Source organism: Pagrus major, chromosome 16 (assembly GCF_040436345.1).
Source record: "Pagrus major chromosome 16, Pma_NU_1.0".
Taxonomy (NCBI): Eukaryota; Metazoa; Chordata; class Actinopteri; order Spariformes; family Sparidae; genus Pagrus; species Pagrus major.
In genome coordinates this window covers 6,164,542-6,191,445 of record NC_133230.1, presented here as the reverse complement: position 1 = coordinate 6,191,445, position 26,904 = coordinate 6,164,542, and the positions used below count along the sequence as shown (strand labels likewise).

General features: G+C 40.6%; 5 protein-coding genes across 7 annotated transcripts in view; 1 reads left to right on the top strand and 4 right to left on the bottom strand.

Annotated features, from left to right (window-relative positions):
- Positions 1-2,807, bottom strand: part of sos2 (son of sevenless homolog 2 (Drosophila)) — a 30,346-nt gene extending 27,539 nt beyond the window's left edge. The window contains exons 1-2 of one of the 2 annotated variants that reach the window (XM_073483642.1): positions 2,512-2,807; positions 1,952-2,234 (exon numbers count right to left, since the gene is read on the bottom strand). In XM_073483642.1, coding sequence (XP_073339743.1) covers positions 1,952-2,035 — 84 coding nt within the window. In that variant the 5' untranslated portion in view covers positions 2,036-2,234; positions 2,512-2,807. Of the gene's footprint in view, positions 1-1,951 lie in introns of both variants that reach the window. The other variant, XM_073483641.1, reaches the window with a different exon arrangement.
- Positions 2,808-4,407: 1,600 nt separating this feature from the next.
- l2hgdh (L-2-hydroxyglutarate dehydrogenase) lies at positions 4,408-10,546 on the bottom strand. Its single transcript, XM_073483728.1, has 10 exons — positions 10,292-10,546; positions 8,665-8,780; positions 7,834-7,985; positions 7,434-7,565; positions 7,193-7,355; positions 7,072-7,106; positions 6,823-6,990; positions 6,125-6,282; positions 5,831-5,962; positions 4,408-5,700 (listed from the first exon to the last, which is right to left on the bottom strand). The coding sequence occupies exons 1-10, from the start codon at positions 10,381-10,383 to the stop codon at positions 5,505-5,507; spliced, it is 1,344 nt and encodes a 447-aa protein (XP_073339829.1). The 5' UTR covers positions 10,384-10,546; the 3' UTR covers positions 4,408-5,504.
- A 39-nt stretch (positions 10,547-10,585) lies between these two features.
- dmac2l (distal membrane arm assembly component 2 like) lies at positions 10,586-15,543 on the top strand. The gene is made up of 5 exons (XM_073483731.1): positions 10,586-10,672; positions 10,753-10,856; positions 12,238-12,446; positions 13,180-13,351; positions 13,444-15,543. The coding sequence occupies exons 2-5, from the start codon at positions 10,762-10,764 to the stop codon at positions 13,556-13,558; spliced, it is 591 nt and encodes a 196-aa protein (XP_073339832.1). The 5' UTR covers positions 10,586-10,672; positions 10,753-10,761; the 3' UTR covers positions 13,559-15,543.
- On the bottom strand, positions 14,385-22,608 carry cdkl1 (cyclin dependent kinase like 1 (CDC2 related kinase)). The gene is made up of 10 exons (XM_073483730.1): positions 22,518-22,608; positions 21,462-21,703; positions 19,683-19,804; positions 17,595-17,667; positions 17,142-17,232; positions 16,454-16,654; positions 16,195-16,277; positions 16,046-16,102; positions 15,770-15,931; positions 14,385-15,234 (listed from the first exon to the last, which is right to left on the bottom strand). Exons 2-10 carry the CDS (start codon positions 21,627-21,629, stop codon positions 15,133-15,135), a joined length of 1,059 nt encoding a protein of 352 aa, XP_073339831.1. The 5' UTR covers positions 21,630-21,703; positions 22,518-22,608; the 3' UTR covers positions 14,385-15,132.
- Positions 22,609-24,775: 2,167 nt separating this feature from the next.
- The window catches only part of map4k5 (mitogen-activated protein kinase kinase kinase kinase 5), a 41,797-nt gene continuing 39,668 nt past the window's right edge, over positions 24,776-26,904 (bottom strand). For both annotated transcript variants that reach the window (XM_073483168.1, XM_073483169.1), the window contains one exon: positions 24,776-25,760. In XM_073483168.1, coding sequence (XP_073339269.1) covers positions 25,673-25,760 — 88 coding nt within the window. In that variant the 3' untranslated portion in view covers positions 24,776-25,672. The remainder of the gene's footprint in view (positions 25,761-26,904) is intronic.

Below are 26,904 nucleotides of genomic sequence, written 5' to 3'. Positions count from 1 at the left end.
CATTAACTCACGTGAGGTACTCGATGACTGGAAAGCCTGTACTTGCTTTCTTACTTTTACATGAGCAAAGAAGTATAATCAGTACTTTTACTTTACCAGTCTTTTATACACAAGTATCTGTATTTCTACTTGAGTAAAGAATGTGTGTACTTGTGCCAACTCTGAGTATGTACATACATGTAAAGATAGTGTTGATACTTAAGTACATTTAAAATCAGATCCTCTAAGTACTTTTTGGACGGCTGTCTTTCACTTTTACAGAAGTAATGTTTTCACACAATATTTATACTTTACTCAAGTATGACTTGTGTATTTTTACAACACTGCTTGTTGAATAAATATTAGTCAGCAGTGATGAATGGGCATTTTTCAGCGTTGTTTTTTCAGTTATATGTTGGAAGTGATGCATCATTAGGGAGGAATGCCAACGGTGAACTGGCTGGATTATAAAATGTAAAGGTCATAAGTGCTTGCTGCTGTTTGGTTGAACTCAAACCTCTGCCAGGTCTCCAAGGTGAGCAACACGTTTTACTAATGCTTAATGTTACACTGAATCATTAGCTTGTATCATAGTTTGCCCCGTCTCTGCACAACACCACAGCTTTTCCACAGCAGTCTGTGTCCCTCTCGGTGACTCTTTCGAGCTCCAACCACATTGGGACACGTAAACATATAAAAGGATCTTGACAGAGCCTTGTAGGTTTACACACAGGACCTTTTCAAAAGGGAGAGCAGCAGGCAGAGCCGTGTGCATCTTCCAGTATCTAAACAATGTGGCTTTTGCGTGTAACCTAATGGAACAGCGAGGCAAAAAAAAAGTTGACAGTGAAACATAGCAGAGCAGTGATAACTTTGTGTTTTCAGTTTGAACTCAGAACTGGATTGTCATGAGTTTGCAAGTCTGAGTGTAAGACGGAGGGAAGCAAGGGGGGGGGGGTCAGAAAACAGAGAAAAGAAATCTGGTGATGACAGGGAGAAGCCAAGATGATGCAAGCAAAGTGAAAGAGAGGGACAGTCCAAAAGGAACTGATACGTGTCAGTCCTGCTGACCAGTGACATTGAAATTAAAATATTTCCTGTCCTAAAAGTTTCAAGTAGGTTTATGAGAATGAGGTTGCATTTCTTCAGAAAAAAGGAGCGACACTTGACGTGTAGTCATCATAAAACAGCTGCAGAAGGGCTCTACCGTGCACCGATGATGCATCTTTGCTGTTTGACCAAATGAGGAACAAATAAAGTCGTTGGCAGCAACACACACACGTCAAATATTGTTTGACAGTGCCTTCGAGCTACAGGGCAGCAGTCCCAGGACAGCTTCACTGGTATGAACTCAAAAGGTAACATCGGCACCCTGCAAGTTATTAGCATGACCCGTTTACCCTCAAAAGTACGAAACACTATCGACAGATCGTGACTCTACACACCGGTCAACTTCTTCAAAAACAGTGTGGGAAAAAAATCATAATAGGGAACTTGGGTGAGAGACTTATTGAATAAACAAACTGTGACAGCCACATACAGACGATGAAGACATCGGTTTCAACACTGACAAAGAGTGATCCACAAAACATTAACTACTTTTCATTTATCTGATTTAACGGGGACACTTACATTGTAGGAAAAACACTCATTTCCAACCAGGAGCATGTTGGAAATGAGTGTTTTCGCATGCTATCCTTTTGATTTTTGTGTTTTCTGCTGCTGGTTACATGACAGATGTGCCTGTACTCCTCCCAGTACTACTGATCCTGATACTACTAATAATAACAATACTAATAAGTGGGTTTTTGTTGATGATAAGTTGGCAACATGCAACAGAAGTTTGTGTCAGTAAATGCAGATGAAACCAGTGCCTCCATATCCCCAAACCAATGAATCACCACTATGGGAATACGTGTTTTGAAAGGCAGGTTTGGAGACGGGTTACTTGTCGTAGTAATCTCGGTGTTACCTTTCGTAAAGCTTGCACGAAGAGGCCTCTCCATTTGTGACTGTTCTCGTCACTTGAAAAGTCGTATATCTGCTGGGGCTGCATTGCTGTAGCGGCTCCTGGCGTTGCCGTGATCCGGGCTGAACTGTCAGCATCGGCCCCGGATAGATAGTCCTTGTGGGTGGGTCAGTCCAGGGCAGGCACGGTGGAAAAAAGTCCAATAGTCTCGCTTGCAAATACGAAGAGTATCACCAAACCACACCACAAGTCCGGGGCTGAGTCGGGTTAAGCAGCGGAAAATGAGCTAAAAAAGAAAATAAGCACATGTAGCTATAAAGTTAAGTCGTTAGCTCGGTGGCTAGCGAGGCTAGCCTGCTGCTGCTGTAAACACGGGACAGCGGCTAACTAAAAAGCTAATGGCTAATAACAATGTTGCTAAGTGTTATACTTGCTACTTGGCGCTTCCTAAAAAGCTTATAATAGGCACATTAAGTTCAGTATTGAGTCACGACATCGGAGCTCAGCTCGTTGCCAGCTAACTACAGCTACAAGTTATGTTTGGTTATTTGCTGCCTTCACACCTGTAACGTTAGCAGGCTAGCGTTAGCCGACTAGCTAGCTGGTGCTACAGGCTGCCGCTGGCCTTGATGCGCTCCGAGTTTTATGTTGTGGCACACGGCTCCGAACAAGGCACACTATCTCCTGCGCTGTTTACTTCGCGATCAGGCATCTTTTCCGGAGCGATCGGCCGCTAAATCCAACGCGAATCCCCGGAACAGCAGAGCAAGTCCGAGGCATGTCTGTGAAGCGGGGCAGCCGAGGGAGCCAGTCGAGGTGTTTTTTGGTTTGTGAAGTCGAAGATGTTCGTACCAACTCCGCTGCCTTGTCTGTCTGCCGCTGCTCGCTGCGCCGCGCTCCGCTGTCAGGCACGCACGCTGCGTAATTTCACATTTTATTGGACAGAGAGAAAAAAAAAAAACAAGGCTGGACTTCTGCCTCATTTCATATATTGGCGACGGAATAATAATTATAATAATTCCTGGAAAAATGTAGAAAGGTCACATAAAAAAAAATCAACCTTTTTTTAATTACTGACTTTCCTGTTTGTGAGAGTGGTGCTAAAAAACACACACAGTCGAAAACGTCACATAAGTGGTTTTATGAGACAGGTACATGCAAATAAATCCACTTTGTTTTCCGAGCAATTATGCAAGCATTACCAGTAAAAACATAAAAACAACTGGATTCAGCAGACGCATCACATCGAGGCATAATTTGTGCTTACATCGGGGCTCACACAGCCTGTTTGTTGCTGACATCCTGCCTCCTTGTGGACAAACTGACTAAGTGCTGCAGAAAAATAAGCATGAAAAGGTCAAAACTTGAAGTAAAACAGTTCTTTCTCTGTCTACTTGTTTCTTTTCTGCATGCACCTTGCAGGAAAGTGAAGTTGTGCCAAAAAAAATCCCAACTTTCTTCCTGATGTTATCACCAATTTTTCACATTAAAGGTGCAGTATGTAAGAAATGGACACCTTTCGTAGTCATACTCCGAACAAATAGGGGGCAGCATATCACCAGCGTTACCGCTATACACTGCTTACTGCAGCTGCTAACCAAGTCCCCAGGAAGTGGGTCGGGGGTTCGAAGCTAATTTTCGTAGTGGTTGAACTGTGTCGTGATACCCTGCGGCCCAAAAAGCTAACATTGTGAAAGAAGGGGGTGTAAAACGGTGGATAAACATTTTTGAGTGTCACAAGACCCGTGAAATGACTCGTTCTCACCACTGAGCAGCTTTCATAGGAATGGACGGGGCTGCGCCTCGAGGGATGTGTCCACTCGTTATAGGTCCATGGTAGCTGCCATTAGCTCAGTTAATGGTCTGGACTGGGTATTATGAGAAAGGACAGGCCTGGGCTAGCTGGTTAGCATGCTAATTTCAGTAGGGATCTACATCTAAACAACATCTGAACTCTTATCTCTTCACATTCTGCTGTAATTTTTGTGGAGTACTACTACATATGTGAATACAAGTAGGATCCAGGGGAAGCTGCATGTAATCTGATAAATTGCCTCTAGTGATGTCACTTAGTGGCTAAGTTGCATTGTGGGTAATGTAGGCACCAGGTATCAAAAAGTAAGAAGCGTGCTTGGAATAAAAAAGGTGATATCTGGAGCTGCTGCATCGATTTTGAACATTTTTTTTTAAACTGCCCATAATGAATCCAACTGGTTTTCTAAACTTTATGCCTACATTACCCACAATGCAACTTGAGTGACATCACTGGAGGCAATTTATCAGATTACATGCAGCTTCCTCTGGAGCCACAAAATGCTTTACACTACTATTTTCACACATGCAGTAGTACTACACAAGACCTGTGAACACACCTTTTAAAAAGTACCTCAGGGTAACATACTCTGCATATGTGGCCTATGTTTAAATGTCATATGGCACAAACCACAAACACTCGTATATTTGCTATTCAAAATATGTATTTATGCACCATTTTCTTTAACATTCATTTGTCAATCAATGGCATGAATCAACAGCAAAGGTGACACATTTTATAAACATTATCTGGGTATTTCTAGCAATATGTGAAACCTTTGAAGCTGTAACGCAGAGATGATTCTAGCAGGGTAAAATCAAATCACTGCCCACAAACACATAAACAGCTTATAAAAAACATGTTCTCAGTTTTGTGTAAACATGACCTAAGACCTAAGAATATTTAGTCTTAATATCAGTTTACAACAATCCGTCTTTCTTCATTAATTGTGCGTACTTTATCTAAAACTGTGCGCTTCATTTCAGTCCAAAATGAGCTAAACCATGTTTACAAGATGAAAACATCTTTCACGTACTCTCAAAACCAGAGATACTCTTTCATTATGCTATATTATACATTGGATTGCTCAATAAAATTTTGGTTTTTCTTTCTGAAAATAGTTTTGCAGCATTTTGGACTGAGACCAGCAGGCATTACAAAATTCCAACAACAAAGACGGCTCTCCTGCAGTCAGTAGCTGAAGAGAAAAAACACACACAATGTATTCAAGAGTAAAAGAAAACATCCATACAAGAAGTATACCCATGACTTTTAAAAATCTCTCATTTAAAAAAGGTAAATCTCCCAGAAGTTAAGTTCATATGAAAGAAAAGTATGTCAGAGTATTTCAACAGTATTTGTTCCAGTATTTTGATAATGCAAAGTGTTATTATTGAGGCTGAATTGTTTTTCTATGCTTAATATTTTCACTAATAGTAACTCATAGTACATTTTTTTAAGACAGAAATGTAGTGTAGAAAAATACATTTTTACTTGAAATTTTGAGTAAACATACAACCTGAAACAGCACAAGTAAAAGTAAAAGTAAAAACAGTCTTAAAAATCTAATCAAGGCAAAGATATTTTACTTTCTCCTCCTAAATTAAGGCTTGACCTGTGATAAAAAAAAAAGTCTTCATGATGACGGTGACGCTGAGGTCATGACAGCTTCATACAACATTGTCGTTTCACTTGGCTGGATTACTTTGGTTCCCTTTACCCTTCTGCGATCACCGTGTTTGTCTACAAAGCAAATCGACTCTCCACCTCGTCTGCGACCATTTCAGCGATGGCGAGGGAGGAGGTGGCTGCCGGCGAGGGAGCGTTTCGCACATGGAGCACCCGACTGCCCACATCCCCGACCCCGCCGTCAAACACAAAGTCGTCTACGAGGTTTCCTTCTCGGTCGAGAGCCTGGGCTCGAACTCCCGCAGGACCCCTGGAGATGAATGACAACGAGGGTTACAGAAAACAGAATCTAATCAGATAATTTATCCTCTTACTTGTGCAACAAGCACCTGATATACTGCAGTGTGCATGCGTTTTTAGCTCTTGCATAATTTCTCTACCTGAGCACGTCACTCAGCGAGAGTTCAGGGATGTACTTCTGCAGGATTTTGACTTGTGCACCGATGAAAACCCCTCGATACATTTCTCCAATCCCGTACGATATGTTCCTCATTACCAGCTTCTGAAGCCCCCTGAACAATAAAGAGGAAATGATTAAATATTCAGCATCACCCACCACGGGACAATTACACCGTTATTAACATGACTTCAGCATCTGTGCCTCTTTTAAAAATAAAGTTCCAGGACACAACACAAAAAAGGAACAAGGAACAGATAAAATATTCCTGTCGTACCTGAATGACAGTGCGTCTGCAAAGTCTCGCGCGTTGAAATCGTACACTTTGTAACCCTCCCTCTTGAAGGCGAGGACTGCGTTGGGACCGAGCCAAACACTTCCATCCATACGCGGGGTGAAGTGAACACCAAGGAAGGGGAAACGAGGGTCAGGAACCTATACGAGTATTTTATAGAAAAACAGAACAAAATTGATTGATATGTAGATATGCAGAAGGTATATTTGCAGTTTCAAGTTTTGCTTTGTTGTCTGTAAAATTGATATATATCCACATTCAGTGCTCTCAAAGTCATGTTGTAGCCACCTCTACTTGCTTCCGATGATGATTTTAAAGTAAAACCGAGATCTCAAAAAGTGAAAATATACCTTAATCGTTCTTTAAAGTAACTCTGCTCTCACAAGAATCGTAATTTGGATATCACAAAAATATTTTCAGCTGTTTCGGATCTACTCGTAAATCAATATAATTGCAGTGAGGTACTGACACTTCCAAGGAAATCCAAACTGGATTCAACAGCAGCTGAACCAGTTTTCTACATTTTTTTCTCAAAGCATCTCCACCTCCACAGCTTACTTATTTCAGGTTACATGATTTTCAAGTTAATCTGCCACTTGAGGCCGCCAAAGTTAGAAGCTGCGGAGCACATTAAAGAAAGTAGAAATCTGGAAATTGGACGTATGGTTCTTCAGACTTACGGGGTAGATATTTCCTTTGACCAGATAGTGCTTCTCTGGCTTCAGGACCAAATAATCTCCTCTGAAGGGGACGATCCGCGGCTCCGGACTGCATCCAGATATCTGCGACAGGCGGTCTGAGTACAGGCCTCCACAGGTCAGGACATAACGACAGTGTATCTCGTTACCCTGTTGGAACAATAACGCCATCAGTGAAAAAGATAGAACACAATCTGAACATCGTGATGCTTTTAGCTGCACGTCTCTTGCCTTTTTGTCTTTGACTGCGATTGGATATGTCATTCCTGCAAATAAAAAACAATGACATATTGACAACTCTATCTCAAAATTGACTGTGTTGACATATTGATGTACAGAACCTATTTATTACCTTCAGTACTCCCAGCTGGGCTCTCCTTGACCATGGAAATGTCATTGACCTCAGATTCTGTTACCACCGTGCCACCTGCCTCCTCAAAGTCTTTGCTGTACCTGAGAGCCACCATCCTCCAGTCCACAATGCCGGTGTAGGGCGAATCCAAGGCCATTATACCCTGCAAGGACGACACATTAGGCCTTCACTGTCATCTTTTCTTTAGTATGAATAACAATATCGTCTGCGAGGCTCTTACCCTGCAGTACGGCTCTCGCTCTCGGATTTCCTTGGCGTCGATAATGCTAAGGTCACGCACATTGTTCTGCATGCCGCGCTCATATAAAGCTTTCAGTCTGGGTATCTCCTCCTGCTCCACAGCCACGATGAGCTGCCAAATGCAGAAATATACTGATCAATACCAAGACAGACACAGCACAATAATCTACATTGCAGCTCCATACAACAGTGATTGCCAACCAGGGTAGTTGTACCCCTTGGGGTACTTTTGCAACTGTAATGGGGTACGTGGAAATATTGTAATTTATCTGTAAAGAGTCATCAGAAGGACAGTGCCATTTATATGCTAACTGAGTTTTTTCATTAAGTATTTAATGCATATTATAATGTTCTTATCTGGTTAAAATACTGAGACAGACCTTTCCACATCTCTTGTAAGGGAGCCCTTTCTTCTCGCAGTACTCGTAGGCTAAAGTGGCTCCTCGCACACACAGTCGGGCCTTCAGCGAGCCCGGCGTGTAGTAGATCCCGCTGTGAATGACTCCACTGTTGTGCCCACTCTGGTGTGCAGCTGGTGAGTTAGAATTGAAGAACAATATGAGGTTTCAAAAGGAGGTTTCATTAAGATCCTGAGATTGACAGAAAGGTTTATACTTTATATCATCAATCTATAATATTCAATATATTCAAAGAGGGATACTTCAGTCAGCTGCTCCCAAACCAGCAGCTCACTCACTCCCCCAAGCTCACAGTGTAGCACATCATCATTGCATTTTTAAAAGCGACAAGTTTTGTTTTTACAGAGGGGTTATGTGATGGATTATTTCTTGTGACTTTCCCAAAATGTTGTACAACTCCTCCAAGGACAAAAATGTCAAATACATCACTGAAAGCCATTTACCCAATGTTCAAAACGTAACACTGGCAAGACATTTAAGTTTACTTAAATGTTTTACATTATTTTTAAGACGCTTGCTCGACAGTGAGGCTTAGGAGGGTTTACGGGTGTTCAATGGTTAAACAGTGTGGGACTCTAGCAGATTTTGAACAGTGTGCAGCACAATGGCAGCTGTTCATCCAATACCTATAAATTAAAGCTAAGACTTGGCACTTAACCCTTTTTCTGTTTCATAGCCATTGTGCTGGAGCACAGAGCCAACACAACTGGTTTTAATTTCTGTGACATGCAAAACATTTCTCTCTTTAGAGCAAGTTGTTGTCTTCCTTCACCACACAAACTTTCCACCCACAGAGCTCTTTTTCTTTCTCCAGCAGGATGAAGCTGAGCGACGGGTGTCGCAGAATGAGCTCTCTGGCTGTGGCCAAGCCCACGATGCCGGCTCCAACTATGGCCACATCACACGTCCTGGAAAACAAACAGATGAGATTACAGAGAGTTAAAATTTAAGATGGTTACTGATAACCAACTGGCTTTACAGGTTGCAAAAGGTAGAAGACCAAGCAGAGGATTTAGGTCAGTGGTTCAATGTCCAACTGTACATGACTGTAAGAGCAGCTATTAGACCTCTGAAACTGGTCAGTAGGGAAACCGATGACACAAATGTTGTAGTTAACAGGATATTCATATCTACAAAGAGAATATCCAGCTCTGATATTGACCTATAAAGATACATAAAGTCACATCATTTGAAACATTTGTCTCATTTTTTACTTCTGTTCAGGTATGGCCAATAAAAAAGTGATTATCATATGAAAATTGCTACAAATTGTTACAAAGAGCCCCTTTAAATTCCGATTGAAGTTCACTGTTTCAGTGCGCTGATGTGATTTTGGACGATAAAGTTATTCGTATCGGCATCTGCCCCCAAAAATCCCGTATCACTCGGGCTCTGATCTAGTAGGCGGGCTCAGAGTGTAAGCAGAAGTACCAAGATACCAAAACTTGTCCACTCTCCACCACAGGATTTCACGTAATTAAGCATTTGCAAAGAGCTGGAAGTACACAATGTTCGAGCCTGGGAGAACACTTAAAATCCAGTGCTAGTAGAAATGCTTGGCAACAGACTACATCTTGTTTTGATTTTCTGAAAATTAGAACCACGCAAAGGGCTGTAAACCAGCGGGACGGGAGGAACAAATAAAACCAGTTGAAGCATCATAGCTGCTTTGCATCTATCGCAATGGAAGAAGAATTATGCGCTAAAAGTACAAATGTTCTTTGGAGTAATATGGCTTCAAGGGCTTTGATGCTTAATTTGCATTCAGATACGGAGGAGAGGACTGCCTGAACTTGTAAAGACATGTGCAGCCATTCTTGCTTAAACCTGATGAACACCTAATCCACAAGGGATTCACTAATCTGTGATTACACTGTGTCCTGATGTCTTGCTGATGTTACCCAAGTGATGAATGTATAACTTTAAGTTTCAACATCTATATTTCACTGTTTACTTAAAGTATGCAGGGGGAGGAGCCACATTACGTAAGCTGCTTGCCATGACCCCAGAGAAGCCAATAGAGACACTAGATATAATTACATGCAGCTGGCATGCCTTCCTAAAGGTGCAATTCACACAAAACTAATGACTGACTGCAAGGAAAAGTCAGACTAGGCATGCAAGTGTGGATAGAGCATGCCTGGCTGCAGAGACAACGAATGTTTTGTGTGTGTAAACAATGTGGTGTGGTGTGAGGATCAGGTTCAGCAGACATATTGTGCAATCTTGGTGTATGAACGTCCTTGGCAGTGACAATTAAAGTTACTCATTGAAGCGTGCACCAGCGTGTCTGCCCCCTTTACTTAACTTACCTGTCAGCCAGTAAAATTATAAAGCGAACAAGAGTATTCATTAAGCTCAGTCCTCTACCTGACTACAGCACCGCACAGTTAGCTCACACCTTGTGTCAGGTCCTTACCTGTGCAGCTGCCTGGTGGTAACGTCCTTTAGCAGTTTGGGCTGCGCTGCTCCGACAGCCTTCAGAGAGGCCCCGCTCAGTGTCCGGATCATTTTCCCAGCGTGTAGCAGCTCCTCACAGCAGCTCCGACATCGTACAACTGTCACGAAGATTTCCCCGAGCTCTGTTTTGTGTTTCCTCCTCCTGTTTGGTGCAGCTAGCCCCTCATCCTGCTGCCTGCCTGCTGCTCCTCTAGCCCAGCAGACGTAACCACGCCCCCCGCGTAAGCTCACGCAACTCTGACGTACAGCCAATGGGAGGGCACGTTTTTTCCTTACGCCGCGAGGTCAAAGGTTACAGCAATGGACGCCTACCAAATGTAAACAACCCTGTCTGTTAGAGGTGAGAATATCTTCCTGTGTCGCAGTTTTTAATCTCAAACCGGAGCCGACTGCTGATTTATTTTATTTTTTATCTTTCAGATTTAAGATATGAGGCTTTTATCGCGGGCAGTGCGGTCTGCGGCGGGTCTGAGGGAGACGAGCCGGAGACACTTCTGGGGCTGGCTCAATGCAGTCTTCAACAAGTGAGACAGCATTTATCCCATAGATTAAGGATGTAGCTGCTGTGTCGCTGTTAGCTTATAGCTGCTGCCTCAATGTTGATAGTAAAATGGTATTTTGGGGATGATTTACAGGCAAAGTCTTGCTAAATAACCACTTATTATTGACACAGCAGCAAAACAAACAGTAGATAATACATTAAAGGAGACGTTATGCTCATTTTTAGGTTCATAATTTTATTATTTATTATTACTACTAGAATAGGTTTACCAGCTTTGAGGCTAAAAAACACATCATCCCCCTCCTGTCTGTAATGCTCCTGTATCTTTGTCTCTGATTGGTCGGCTCACACATGCCTGAGTCATCACTACTAACAACAACAGAGCAGCTGTGTTGAATCAATTCGTGCCAAACTAGCCTCTGGACAGAAACTATGCAAACGTGTGACATGGTGATTCACAAAGTCACAGACTACTGACGAGGCGTTTCAGGAGCAGCTTTTTCTGTGGGAGAGAGGAGCTCCTGTTGTGCAGATGTTGACCTTTTTAACTTCTCTTTTACAGGGTCTCCTTATAATTTGATTCTGCTCTATGGTCAGAAATGTGTATCCCTGTACAGCTGTTTGTTGCCTTTACGATTAATTGATTAAATTGAATGAAACTAATCGTTCATTCAGTTTGAATAATTTTCAGCAGATCTTAAATGTGGGGTTTTTTCTGGTTTCTTTACTCTTCTATGAAAGTAAACTGAGTATATTTGGGTTGTGGACAAAACAAGACATTTACAAATGTCATCATGGAATTTGGAAAACTTTTTGAACTTTTCAAGAATGTCAAGGTTATTTATTTGCCATTATAAAACACGAGTTTGTCATTATAGACCGAACAACTAATCGATTAAATGACAATGAAAATAATCATCAGCTGTAGCCCTAATGATAACCATGATTTTACATGTTATTATCTCATATTCACAATAATGATATTTTGTTGTTTTAGTTTTTGTGACCTAAGCTTTCAAAAATCTGAAACTATCAACAATTTTCATGATGTATTTTCTGTTTTTTAGGAACTCTTAAGTCTATAAACTGTCAAAAATGATATTACCTGTAAGTTGTCAGACTCACTTGTTCCCTGTGGTCTTGTTGATCTACTCAGGAAACCCAAAGTGTTGGTGATGAAAAAAATAAAGTTTCAATGAGATAATATTGTATTTTACTTGATTAATGACAAATTAAACAAACTCTGGGTGATTTGCTCAGGTTAAAACATTTGACCTAGTAGGCAGGTTGCCAGTTGTACTTTATTCTGACTCATCTCTTCTGCCCTCTCAGTAACAACCATTACCACATCACATGACGTCATCAACATGTACCGTACTGAGTGTTTGTTGATCTTGTCTCAGGGTGGACTATGAAAGGATCAAAGCTGTCGGTCCAGACCGAGCTGCAGCAGAGTGGCTGCTGAGATGTGGAGCCAAAGCGAGGTTTCAAGGTTTCGAACGCTGGCATCAGGACTACAACGGACTGCCAACTGGGCCTCTGGGCAGATACAAGATCCAGGCAATCGACGCCACCGAATCCTGCATCATGTACAGAGGATTTGACCACCTGGGTCAGTGTTACAGTGTGGAGAATATTATGTTCTTGTCCTTGTGAAGTGTCCCACTCTCATTTCCATTTCCCTCCATGTGGTCATGAATGTTCTCAATTAAATAGATGTAACTCGACTAAAACTCAGCCACAAACCCAGATCCTAGATGAGAAATAAAGAGGAATATTTGCTTAGGTCCTCCTTAGGTTGTACCGATACCAGAATATGAAACTTTAATAAAAAGTAGTTCAAAGTTTTCCATCTATGAAGTAAATTTATAGTGAGGGGAAAAGTCAAGATTACCAAAGTCATCAGGAGTCATCTTCTGGGGACTTTCAAAGTCACTACCAAATTTAATGGGAATCCATTCAATAATTCATTCTGAAGTTCAGAGCCTGGTCAAATCAAAGATTAAAGCTATGTTCAGAAAGTGTAAATTTTGCATTAACTATGTTAACATGAGCTTGACCCGGACCATTGACCTGAAAGTGATTCCCCTCTGTGTTAACAAGAAAGGAAAGGTGACGGTGAAAGTGCATCTCTCCCTGACTGATTATCCAAAAGTGACGCAAGCGAATGGGATGTTTTACACCGAGCGGGACACACGGAGCACTATCTCTGACCTTGTTGGCTGCTCCACTCCTAACTGTACTTTTTTGGTGCCAGAGTCCACAAAGATTTATTTTGATGCAAAGTTCTTCTTTGTCAATCAGAAGACAGTGTACTGATGCTGTTTTTGTGTTTATTTTTCCAGATGGTTTGAAACATTTGGAAGAAATCAAGTTTAACAAGTGCATCTACATTGAGGACGCCTGCCTGGAGAGGTTGAGCTCAATAGAGAATCTGCAGGAGAGTTTGTACATGATGGAGGTGGTATCATGTGGAAATGTGACTGATAAAGGCCTCATCGCCCTGCACAGACTCAGGTGAGTGTTTGTTTTGTTCTATATCTGTTCCTTTGCATCCATTTTCTTGACGAATGTTTCCTAATGTCATATTTTGTTTGAATTCCACGCAGGAATCTGGAGTATCTGTTCCTCAGTGATCTTCCCGGAATCACAGATAAACAAAAGACTGTTGAAAGACTGCAGAAGGCGCTTCCACGTCTGGAAGTAGAACTAGACCTGGAGTGACTGAGAACAACTTCCTGCTTAAGATTGTAAAACATGGACATCTTTTTAAGGGTTTTCAAAGCAAAAGACCCATGCTGGGGTGCAGGTATCTAAGTGGCAGAAATAATTAGAGCTTTTCGCATCCTTTAATTGCTAAGAAGAGGTGCTTCAGTGCTTCCTTTCTTATCTCCTTTAGCATAGGGTAGACTGGACAGTCTTCTGCAAAATGAAAGAAGATGATGCAGTCCCACAATTACTTGAGGCCCTTGTGTAAGTGTAGTCAGCGATTGTTTTTTCTTTCACATCTTTCTTTGACCTCACAATGTTTTCCAACAAGGTCAAAGAGAAGTGTTGAGGAAAAGACGTGATTTTTTTTTACTATTCGACTGCAGCCCTCATCTTGATGGAGGACAGACTGGAGCATGAGCGGCTTTGATCCTCCATGTAGATCCTTCAGCTAAAACATTAAGAGTATTTGCACGTGAATCACTAAAGGATAAGGTCACCTAAAAAATGATAATTGAGTTATTATCTACTCACCGTCATGCTGATGTAAAGTCGGTAGAAGTTTTGCAGTACACAAAACATTTCTGGAGCTTCACAGGAAAACAGTGCTGCAGCATTCTCCAACACTGTTTTGCTGTGAAGCTCCTGAAATGTTTTGCGGACTACCACACTTCACCTGCTTTCCATGAGCATGAGGATGAATAGAAAATGACTCAATTTATATTTTTGGGTGAACTCATCCTTTACGTGTCACCTCTCAGCTTGAAGTATAATCAAGCTTTAAAGAAACAGTCCAGCAAAGAGAAACATTAAAGCACTTTATAATGTTGACACCAGAGGGAACTATTCTTTAGTTTATTATATTCTCAACATTCAAGGTAATAAAGGTTACTCCGTATGTGGGTACACAGAAAACAGTTTGTGAAATCACATAATTTCTCTTTCGATTAGTTTGGCATTTGTACAACATCTGAGGACAGACGGATGGCTGTGAACATCCTTAGCACCAAGGTTCCAGAGATAATGAGTACAATGTGGTGTTTTTACTGCTATCTGCTAGTAAATGTGGGAATGTTTACGACTGTATTCACTCCTGACGTCAATAAATATTTTCAGAAAGTCATGACAAAAAAAGTCAAAGTTTTTGTCCTACATTTTAACTTACTCAAGACAATTAAACATTTAGATGTCCCTAACAAAAACATGTCACTCTAACAGAGTCCATCGTCATATAAAAACTACATTTGGCAAACCAGGCAAGGCAGTACGTCATCGCTTTACCTTCGGGCTGCTCAGCGACTACGAGCAGAGCGGCACATCGCTCCTTGTCTTTACAAACTATACAAAATGCAACAACTTGAAATGTAGGCAACATACGTAAACCAACATGTTTGAGTCCACATGTTGGGAAATAGTGCATAGACTGACATCTATATCCGCAGCCGACACGCCCACGTGATGAACAAAACTTTAAAAAGTGGTTGAATCCTCTTTAAAAAAAGGTCCTGCCAGAATCTGCTTAATTTCCTGAGTTTTTTCAGAAAATGCTGCTGGTCCAAGGTGTTTGATTCAGCTGGTGAAAAGCGAGTTTAGATGTTTGGTAGGTGATAGTTGAACTTGCGCAGGTTGTTGTAGTACCTCTTGTTGTCCACAGCTGGAAAGATGCTGCTGCTGGTCAGCTGTGGCAAATACTGGATGGGGAAAAAATAAAGCTTCAGGTTAATTTTGAGAGCAAGAAAGTATTTTTACATTGATACAACTTCTTGATATGTTGATGAGGAGTGATAAAGGAATTCCTCTGGGCTTAATGATAAACATTTAAATAAAGTGAGAGATTTTTAAAGAGATTTTTCCCCAATTTACAGTGTCCTCAAGTCCTTCAGTGTGAGACAGTCGCTCCTGAATTTATCAAGATTCGTTGCATTAACAATTATCCTTTTTTCTGACTTGTATTATTACACAGTTTCAAGATATTCTGCCAATAAACTGAGCCAAAATTCCCTGATCAAACTTTTTTCCTGCAATATTTACATAATTCCCTCAATTTGTTCCTGAGATTGTCAGCCTGGACATATAAAAACACAATTTTGCTTCCAGATTTTACAGATGCTGGATGCTTAACAACATTCACTTGTAGTTATGTAGTATTTAAAAAAGAAAAATGCCACTAGCCCTGAATACAGTGTTTTAAGTCCAGTCATTATCTTTGTACAGAAGGCTAATTACCCCGGGAGGAAGGTGTTTGCGAGGTAAACGTGTCCTCTTGTTGCTGGAGCGGTCCTGCTCTCGAGACGTGCTCTCGCTCTTCTCTCGCAGGCTGTCGAAATATGGGTGCTGGAGGAGCTGCTCACAGGTCAGCCGCTCGGACGGGTCCATCCTCAGACAGCCCTGAACCAACGAAACCATCAAGAGCTTTACACACTGTTTCTGATTTGTTGTCACGTGAATGAATGTTTTTCAAAATATTCGCAATTTCAAGATCTTTTTCCATGACATCTTTACCTTCATGAGACTCAGAGCTTGATGTGACAGATTTGGATATTTCTGCTCCAAAGGTTCCTACAGAAAGAAAAGAAAAATGTTTCAGTGAGTTTTTGATTTGACGTGATTTAGTAATGATGCATGTAGATGGAGTGTGTGGTGCGTCTCACCATCTCTTGCGGCTCCGGGACGGAAACTCCACAGAAGAACTGGTTGTTGCTGAAGACCTGCTGATGTCGAGGGATCAGATCTCCTGCAGAGGATGAGAGTTTAGTAAATCAAGCTAATTTTTCATTTTTTTTCCATTACTCCTGTGAATTTATGTAAGCTTATTGTTTGTCCAAAAGTTTCTATGAGCTATACATCATCATTTAATCACAATATAGTTCCACTGAAGGACAATAAATGACAGCAGCAGGTTGGCCTCACCGAGAGTCTTCCTGATCAGGTACAGTTGGTCCATGTCAGACTTCCCGGGCCACAGAGGGATCCCCGACAGCAGCTCAGCGAACACACAACCGATCGCCCACACGTCCACCGGAGGTCCGTACTGAGTGTCTCCCACCAGCAGCTCAGGGGCCCGGTACCAACGAGTCGCCACGTAGTCTGTGTAGTAGTCACATGGACCAGCTGATAGCACAAAAAGCAGAAACATGAGGTGCGAACAGAGCGAGGTCATGGTGAAGGTAGAAGAAAACATGTAAAGATGTGTTGTTACGAGACTCTGAGTATCGCACACATCTCTATTTTTCTCTGAAGCATGCACAGAGCCCCTAATGATACACAAGCAATATTTTTTAAGAGCCTGACCGATATATGGGTTGACTGACATTGGCCTGCCACGGATATATCAGTATTAGCGTATAGTGTAGCATGTAGGATATTAGGGATAATTGCAAAAAGTGTGTGTGTACTAGCCGATTTATTGATACTGGATAACAAAATTAATAAGCATGGGCTCCAAAAATCACGAACACGCCAGGCTCTAATTTTTTTCTAAAAACACAGACATCTAAACCATCAATATCAACCAAACCCCTCAATATAACATGTAAGGACAGCAGCGTCCAGCAGGTGGCGGTGTCAGATATAAAGCAGCTGTTTATTAAAGACTCACTGAGAATCCTGGCGAACCCAAAGTCACAGAGTTTGATGACTTGGTGTTTGGTGATGAGGATATTCTCCGGCTTCACGTCTCGGTGGATGCACTGCAGGAACAGAAACAAGAAGAATTGAATCACTGTGAGGTGCTGAGACTATAAAGGGTCTGTGTGAGAGACAGTGAAAGAGAGAGAGAGTGTGTTTTTTGGACTTCATGCCTCCCTGTTAAATGGGGGCCTTGTAGCACTTGTTGTGCCAAGGTGATACATTAACTGCTGGTCAGCCAAGGGGAAGGAATTCTTGTTAAAAAAAAAAAAAAGAGCTATAAAGCAGCAGACGGCTCGGTGGGAGCTGAAGGAGGGAGGAGACCGGAGGAATTCAAAAACAAGCTGAAGGGAAGCTTCGACGACAAGACAAAACACTTTATACTACATGAAGAGTGGAATCAGAGGACGAGTCAGTCACTTACATTTTGTTTGTGACAGAAGTTGACAGCCTGAAGTGTCTGCCAGGTTATACTTTTCACAAGGTGCTCAGGAACACTGTAACACACAAAATCAATTTTTTTACTTTCATTTTTGGTGACAAACTCTCCACACCTTCATTTATCACTGCCTGCACCGTGTGCTCAGTTAGAAAGCACAGGCGTTCAGTGTCATTAACTCAAGCAACAGAAGTCACTTAACACACAGTTTCCCACATGTAAACATTAAAAGAGACATTTTATGCTTCTTTGTAAAAGGTCTTGAAAGTTAAAAAGGTCAAAGTCCGCATCAACTGGAGCTCCTCTCTCCCACAGAAAACACTGCATCTGAAACACCTCGTGAGTAGTCCCGCCTTTAATTCTGTGACTTCATGACATCACATTATGTCACGTTGCACACATTTTCATAATTTATGTCTAGCAGCTAGTTTGGCACGAAATAATTGATTTAGCACAACTGCTCTGTCATTGTTAGCGGTACTGGCTCAGACGTGCGTGAGTTGACCAATCAGAGCAGACTGGGTATTCAGGAGGCGGGCCTTAAAGAGACAGGAGCTAAAACAACCCTCGATTCAGCGCAGCTTTCCTTGTACCTGCATATTCTTCCTTCCTAAAGCCCATAAGGAAGCGTTTGGTTTTTTTTCAGCATGGTGGCGTATGACCGAGACCACTACATCCGTGTTCACCTCCTTTGTAGTGTATGTGTATTTGGTGGCTTTAGTGTGATGTCTGAGGTCAAAATTTGGTTTGAGCTTGTTTTTTTTGAGCTTGTGAAGATGAGTGTGCAGTCACGCATTCGTGTCAAGAGTTTCAGGAAATGGAGCATCATTACGAGAAGTGTCTTGAAGTGTCTTAAAAATCGAGTAAAACTGCCATCAGTTAACTTATAAACAGAAAATAATCAGTGTAAGGGCAGACAACACAGGTGAAAACCCTGTGTGCAGCAGTTCTGTTTCTCAGACGTCTCTTGTCCCTCAGACAGCTGTAGAGGACAGCGAGTGAGTTTTCAATGTGCGCCCACATGTTCAACACTGAGGCCTTTGTTGGTTCAGGGACCATCATCTATCAGTGTTGCCAGGGGAATGGCTAAATCGAGCCTCGTGACGGGCAATTAATACCAGTCTCCGCCCCTTCTCCCCACTTTGTTTTCTCTTCTTTTGAACCCTCTGTGTCCAGGAGGCTACAGGCCAGGACCAGACGGGGGAAACCAGACAGCGAAAACACTCCGTATAAAATGTGGCCGAGCCTAAAGAGTCCCGACAGCTCCCCGGCAGCAAGGCATTCTGGGAGAGCATCACTGTAAACATTCCACAGGGAGCAGGTCAGCCTCCCGGGAGACGAGCGTCGTGCCCGACAAAGCTCAGAGTACAGTGTGGTATACATGTAATGTAGAGGTAATAGGAAGCACACAGCACTCAGATTTATGCTCTCAGTTCATCACGTTGGGTCCGTACAGTACACTGAGCTGTGTGTTCATTTCATATAGCTCAGAATAAAGTCCCTAAATACAGATATATACCTTTTATTGCACTACTAATACAAGTTTCTAATGCTTCTACTGCTTGGAAATGGCCTTCATCATCATATTTTATCATGATATAAGTAAGAATATTTTTCCAATATCAATATTTTCTATTTAAAGACAATTTGTACCGTTTACATTCCTCCAAATGCACAACAGAATTACTTTCCTGTATACTTATATGCGTAATTGCATAAAAATGTACTTTATTTATTGTTTAATTGTATGTTTTATTCTATTCAAAATTTTTCTAGTTACACTTTATAATAACAATCATTAATCAATGGTAAATTTATAGTTGAACTTCAGTTAAAAGTTATTTTAATGCCCTATAAATATTGAGCTGCACTCTGTTTATGCACAGTTTGTATCTGAAAAACCTTTTTCAGTTTTTGTAAAGTTGCCTGAAATTGAAGTTATAGTTGCCTGTAGAGACCTTATCCTTGTCCTTTAACAGGGCAGCTGGTAATCTGTTACTTATCATCACACTAAACTAAGTGCATATAGTGTATTAATTTTGTTTTCAGTAAACAGCATGGAGACACACCCACCCTCTGGGATGGCGGTCCAGCTCGTTGAGGACCGTGTGGTCGCAGTACTCGAACACGAGGTGGAGCTTCCGCTTGCGCCGGAACACCTCGATCAGATTCACCAGGTTGGCGTGTTTCAGTTGCTGCAGAGACACAAAACAAAGACAAGGACGTGTCAGAGAAATAACATCCACAAGTTCAACTAAAACTAGTAAACCAGCATTTCTGTTTAGAGAACTGTACCATCTGTGGCTTGTTCTTAGCAAACAGACTAAACTGTTAACAGCTGGTGATAAACATGCCGTTACCCCTGACAACCTGTCCCCATCCCGTCCTATTTATGAGCTCTGGTGTCCAGCAGGCCACCAACACTCCCGCCCACCGCATGACTAATTAAACCACTGACTATTGTACCAGTACATCTTTGATAAGTATTACACAACAGGAAACAAACAGGTTTTGTTGTTTACGTTGTTATTTGTCTTGAACCCAGAGTCTCAGAACAAAGACACAAACCGGAGCGATGATGCTCCTCCGGTGTCGAAGCCTTTTCAGTGTCTCATTTCCTGTTATTAAAATTAACTTCACATCCTAATTTAAGTACTTCAGTCGGCGCTGACCCTGCAGGGTTTTCTCCTTCATTTGATTACAACCCTATGAACCTCTTTTGAACGCTGCTCTTTCTCTTTTGTGCAGCAGCTACAAAAATGCTTCCCTTCTGTCTGCAGAGTGAATCGCTCGCTGTCCGTCCTGCTGGCTGCACACCAGAGGAGGAAGACTAACAACAGGATTTACATCTTTTACACAATATCATCCATAGTTTGACTCTGTGTTATTACATTTTGTATTTCCAGGGTAGATTGTAAAGTTTTGTAAAGAATAACTCAACTTTACCTTGAGCGAGTTATTATCTAATATTTTTGATTTGCTATCTCGTAATCTTGAAAAGACAATTGAATATCATCTAAATTTGATTTAGTACGTTAAAATGTTTACTTGTGTCTCATAATTTTGACATTTTCTGTCCTAATTTTGACTGAATGAGCCAAAATTTGATGATCCATTTCATATGGAGCGATAAACTGCTGCTACTTTAATTTAATGTCAATTTATGAGTTTTTATCTTATGATTTTGATTTGCTGCCCCACAATCTTGACTTTTATCTCATCATTTGATTCATGATCTATTTTATAGCCACATTTCTACGTACTGATCCTAACTTTGACACACTATCTCATATGTTACACTGTTAATCTCAGTATTTTGTCTTGATAAGATAAAACATGACTCACTATCATGGCATACCTTAATATATCTTGACTAAACTTTCCTTTTCATGACCTGTTTATATTGAAAGGCTTTCTTATAAAAATAGTGTTTACATTTAATGTGTATTTTCTCTTTTTTCAGTTACACTGCACTTCAGTCTTCAACTGCTCTGTTTTAATTTTACCCATAGTTTTCATATCTGTTCTAGGTGTTTTATGTTTCTTAATCATCCATTGTTATAAGTTTATTACCTCTTTTTACTCCTCATGCCTGCCTATTTTACTATATGTTATCGTGTATTTTATGGTTGTGTTTTTGTGTTTGTACTAACAGTACAGTACAGGTACTAACGCTGGTTTTGATAAGAGCTGTACAAATAAAAAATAAATTAATAATAATGAACCTTTTCTGGCAGAAATGGACTTCCATAAACCTGGATTACTGCTACTTTAGTTTAAACTCAGTCAAAAACAGTAACATGAGGGAATTTTTGTGAGAGGAAACAGAAGATATTAAAGATGATAACTGACCTTGAGCATCCTGATCTCCCTCAGCGCGATCTTCTTGATGATGGGGTCGTCCTCTGACTCCACAAACTTCTTGATGGCGACGATCTGCCCCGTGTCTTTGTTTCTGCACTTGAAGACGACGCCGTAGGAGCCCTCTCCGATCTTTCCAATCTTCTCGTACTTCTCCATCTCTCAGGCTGCACCAGCTGACATCCAGAGGGAAAAACACTTGTCCGGGAGGGTCTCAGGAGGCAGGACTGTCTCTGCGGAGAGGAGACACAGGAGGGGTCGTCAGCGGGGCTGATCTGACCACCTGGTGCTTTTATGTAACAGTTCAATTAAAGCTGGAATAAATTCACAGTCAAGATCAAACCTGGGTCATATGAGGGTTTGGTCTTTTCTGGAACAGATTCAATAATGATTTTATAAAACAAAAAACAGATTTTGGCAGCTTTTCTTGTGATGATATCAGCTATGTTGACTCACTTCTGCAGCACTGAGTCTGAGTTACTGTGAAAAACAGAGCTGAAAGTAAGAAAAGCACTCACAAGTATTCACATGCATCTTCTTCTTCTTCATCTTTACTATAAAATCAGCTCAGATTGTGTTTAGCTTCTTGAATAGTGAAGGTAAGCTCGTAAACTGCCTCCAAAAGACAGATTTCATTGCTTTGAGGCAACGCTACACCTGTCTCCAACAGCTAGATTGCGTAACGAAAACATTTGCAATGCAAAGTATATTAGGTAATTTCCCTGTGGGGACAGAGAGGGAACACAGATAACACACACAGAGAGAGAGAGAACAGCCAGGGGAATAAAATCAAAGTGCTGCACTTATAAACACACAAACAATGGAAAATATTAAATAAAAAGCAAAAAGGATGAATGAACAGCTCAGCCTGCAGGTTTAAAACTGAAGGTAAAGGCTCTTATGTGATGTAAAAATAGTTCCCTTAATCCTAAAAGTTACCACATGAAACCAGCTGATCATAAAAAGTAGCACATCTCAATATTTACACAAATACATATTCCAGTAAAAGCACTTCCTGTTGTGTGCAATGTAAAAGTCTCAACTCACTGTCAGTGGAGATGTTGTGAGATGTTGATCAGTCAGGAATGATTCAGTTCAGTCTGAGGAGCTGCTGCTGCTGCTGCTGCTGCTTCCACACACAGCGAGCTGGACGATCACAGCTCAACTGTCCCTGCAGAGAGGAGAGGAGGCAGCTTTAAAGAGTCAACACACATAGTAGAAACCCTGACATCCGGTCACGTCTTTCAAAATAAAATATAGCCTGTTCAAAAAGCATGCGAGTGAATTCAATTTGTATTTAAAAAAGTTGTTGTTGTATGTTCAGGTTTCAACTTTACTGAAGCTGATTCATGTCTTATTTTGTTTTATCGATCAAAAAATTTTTAAAGGTGCACTACACAGTTTTGGGGAAAAAATATTTGTATTTGTATTTTTTATGTCTAAACAAACTAAATAAACACACTGATTATGTTTGTGATACATGATGAACTAGGGTTAGTGTTAGGTTAACCCCAACCATAACCCAAATCTGACACACACAAGAGTTTATAGAGTTTATAACAAAACAAACAAACATACAGAAGCACGAGCCAAAGCAGGAGAACAAAGGCAGGAAGTGATTAAAGCACAAACTTATCACAAAACACAAATAATATAGCCTTGTGATAATATATTTTTGTGAATCAGCTGATGCTTCCACTGGAGCAAAATTGTTATTAAAAGTTATCTTGTTTTTTCTTAATAAACTTGTAATACTGTTAAGCTTTTGCTTTGGACAGAAGAAATAGAGTATGTAGTATATGTAGTACCTGTGTTTGAATATCATATTGTAAAGTTTGGTGTTTTTATGCAAAACTAAAATGTCAATTTTAGATTTCTGAATTTACTTTTGTTATATATTGAATAAACCCCTTAAAGTTGCAATATGTAGCTCTTTATTAGCAACCCTAACCTTTTAAGAGAATTAATTTTTGATTTATATTATAGGGTTTTTTCTTTTACTATTGTTTTCATTTGGTTTTATTTTCTCCTTGTTGAAGTATGCTGCATGAAATTACTGCAGTACGAGGTGTGCTTAACAATAATAAAGCCTGTTTGTTATTTGCAGATGTTTTAAAAAGGTTAAAAAAAGATTAAAAAGAAGATATTTTTTTATTTTGAAGGTGAAATCATCTCACTTCCTGCATCTGCCACTGACTCTCACTCAGAGCAACTTGACACATTTCTCCCTTTTCCACCACAGTTCCCATAGGAACAGCTGGATCCACCTTCACCTCCATATATATACACACATATACATATATATGTATATATATATACACACACACATATACATATATATGTATATATATACACATATATACACACATATATATATGTATATGTATATATATATGTGTGTATATACACACACACACACACACACATATATATATAAATATATACATACATACATATATACACACACTATATATATATATATATATACACACACTATATATATATATATATATATACACACTATATATATATATATATATACACACTATATATATATATATACACACACTATATATATATATATATGTATATATGTATGTATGTGTATATATATATATATATACACATACATATATACATACATATATATATATACACACACACTATATATCTATATCTATCTATCTATACATATTATATATAATATATACATACACACACTATATACATATATATACACACACAGACACACAGAAATACACATATTTATATATACACACACACACACATATATATATATACAAATGAAAGCAGACTCCTGTGGGGTTTCTGTTGATGTGTAGACGTTCACACCTGACAGACTGAGCGTCAGAGACAAGTGTAAAAATAAAGAAGCAGATAAACAACTCAGAGGGGAATTCACTGACACTCACACGTCTAAAACCAATTTTAGTTTGCAGTTTTTGCTTGTATGATTTCAAACACTCGAGAGTCCACTTCATGTTTTTGTGGCCATCAAACAATCAAATCCACATCTGTCCGTCATCATTCTACATAGACAGCGAGACGTAAACAGGGAGCTTTAATCATGACGTCTTGTTTTGTTGCACTGAGACCAATTAGTGCAGGTTGGTGAAGTCGGAGGAATGGCAGACTAAAGAGGGAAATGATGGAAACTAATACTCATCGTCTCCCCCCGTTCCTCCCATCAGAGACTCATCATCATCATGAGGAGAAACTGCACATCATCAGCTCCGTTACATCAAACTCACGACAACACAAAAATAAACCAGAGTCTGTTCATGTTTTCTTGTTAACAACAGCGTTTTTTATTACAAAAACAGCATACATTAAACATTTTGCGAAGGGAATGCAAAGATGTTAACAAAACCTAGCATTGTCCCTCATTTTGTCATTTTATTTTAAATAAAAAAATTTACAAAAGTGCTTACATGGTGCAAATAATGAGAAGTAAAAGGTCTATAAAAGAGGAGGGTAAAGAAAAAAAATGTACATTATATCCAACTTCTAAAAATGCAGCAGAGCAGGAGAGATGCGACTATATTACATAGCAGTAAAAAGAACCCAAAGCTGCTCAGGAACTGTTCACTAGGTAGTTAATCCTCACACAGCAGGACCGCGCTGTCACTGTCTGCAAATCAAACATACCCTATTACTTTAACATGAGGTTAATAAATATTGCTTAAATAACCCACAATGCTCGTGGGTTTCTGTTTAAACTGATCTATTAGTCTGACTACAGAGTAAAATCTCCTCTCAAGCCTAATAACGTTTGCCACTGGCAGTGATTATGAGCGACATGTTACAGACAATAAGACAATAAATCTCCCATCGTTTGCTAATACAATCACAAATTCTTGTGAGTTTTAATGGCACTTTTTGTCAATAATACCTCTAGATAACGTGTTTGTAACTCAGTCCACAGTACGGAAAAGTGAGAAAAATGCAAAGTAACGACGTTCGTTTGAGATTTCTTCACCTTCTGCTCACAACGGTTTCCTTTGTTTTGTGATGAGCAGAGCCACAGTGAATGTGTTGCTGGTGTAAGGCTGAAGAGGCTGACCTGTCGATCCTGTGATCAGTAACAAAAACGGTTTGAAACCAGACGTTTTCAGAGGTGAAAGTCTGGAGTTAGGCATCTTATCCACTTTCCTAACAACCATCCGACCTCTGGGGGAGGCTCAGTAACTGTTCTCGTGACCTGCTAAGATGTAGAGGTTGCTGAGGGCCGTGGGGTTGTCTGTGGGTCGGCTCTCCAAAACCACCACCCTGCAGAGGAAACAGACAGGACACTTAGCACACGTCACAGAAATACTAAAGGATGATGGTTGTTTTACCTTTGGGAAACTTCAATGTCAAACTGTCAACTCTAGTTTTTCCAGGCTTTATCGTTTACTTATAAATTGCATGTAAATTAAAGAAATATTTTAAAGTAATACACATATTTCCATCTCTGAGAGTTGAATGAGCAGACTGACAACCCTCATTCCTGTGTGGTGGAAGCTGGGTAGCTCAGCCAGAGATGATATAAGAGAGCAGACAGACCACTTAAGGTATTTTTAATAAAGTAAGTCTGTTACGCCAGAGATGACAGTTGCATGACACATATCCTGCCCCTTCTCCCCAAAAGGCAATTTTCTGCTTTTAACAGCTGAACAAGGAAACATCATCATCCAATCCTGTTGCTGCAGCGACACAAGCGCACAGATGAGATTCACGACAGTTTCAGAAGATGAGGATATCACGCTTTTACACGAGTGCGTTCCTGACGTTGACCGCCAGAAAACAAACAATGGAAAAGGAGGCAATGACCTTTCTTTAGCAGGATTACCAGTGTTTTAAAAACCTACACATTAGGTAAAATGGTTTAGTTGACATGATCTTGTGTTTTTTTAACCTGTACACAATCAGAAAATGTAAACCACAGATTGTAGATTTGGAATTTGATGAAAGAGGAAAGCGTTTTCCCCAGGAGCTGCTAATTCAACAGCAACAACCAGTGACAAAACTCAAAGCATCATGTTCTTGGTGTCGTTCTCCAGAGGACTGACAGTTGATGCTAAACGGCACGTAACTGCCCTGATGTAGCCGTCACAGTCAGATAATGACGGCAGTGGGTGCATCTTCAGATGCACCCGTCTCGTGGCGGTGATAGGTGAGCAGGGAAGCTACAGTCCATACTGTCCGTTCCATCAGATGAAATTACAGAGGCATGGAGAGACACTCAAACCAGGCTGGCAGTGCCCGGGCGGCAGTGAATAAAACATGGAGGGGCTGGGCAGAGAGAGGCAGAGGCAGGCCGTGCTGCAGCGCCACGGGCACGGCGGCTTCATCAAGAGCCACTGATGGGAGAGCATCATACACTGAGTGTGTGCGTGTGTGTGTGTGTGTGCGTGTGTGAGAGAGAGAGGTG

What these genes read in the sequence shown, in the direction of transcription:
- l2hgdh (XM_073483728.1), bottom strand. Translation starts at nt 10,383, where the DNA reads ATGATCCGGACACTGAGCGGGGCCTCTCTGAAGGCTGTCGGAGCAGCG. An exon ending in GGAGAAAGAAAAAGAGCTCT is followed by an intron (nt 7,986 to 8,664) that starts GTGGGTGGAAAG and finishes CTAACTCACCAG; the next exon opens with CTGCACACCAGAGTGGGCAC. An exon ending in TCGCAGTCAAAGACAAAAAG is followed by an intron (nt 6,991 to 7,071) that starts GCAAGAGACGTG and finishes TTGTTCCAACAG; the next exon opens with GGTAACGAGATACACTGTCG.
- dmac2l (XM_073483731.1), top strand. Translation starts at nt 10,762, where the DNA reads ATGAGGCTTTTATCGCGGGCAGTGCGGTCTGCGGCGGGTCTGAGGGAG. An exon ending in CTCAATGCAGTCTTCAACAA is followed by an intron (nt 10,857 to 12,237) that starts GTGAGACAGCAT and finishes ATCTTGTCTCAG; the next exon opens with GGTGGACTATGAAAGGATCA. An exon ending in ATCGCCCTGCACAGACTCAG is followed by an intron (nt 13,352 to 13,443) that starts GTGAGTGTTTGT and finishes AATTCCACGCAG; the next exon opens with GAATCTGGAGTATCTGTTCC.
- cdkl1 (XM_073483730.1), bottom strand. Translation starts at nt 21,629, where the DNA reads ATGGAGAAGTACGAGAAGATTGGAAAGATCGGAGAGGGCTCCTACGGC. An exon ending in ACTTCTGTCACAAACAAAAT is followed by an intron (nt 17,233 to 17,594) that starts GTAAGTGACTGA and finishes CTGTTCCTGCAG; the next exon opens with TGCATCCACCGAGACGTGAA. An exon ending in TCCCGGAGCCGCAAGAGATG is followed by an intron (nt 16,103 to 16,194) that starts GTGAGACGCACC and finishes TTCTTTCTGTAG; the next exon opens with GAACCTTTGGAGCAGAAATA.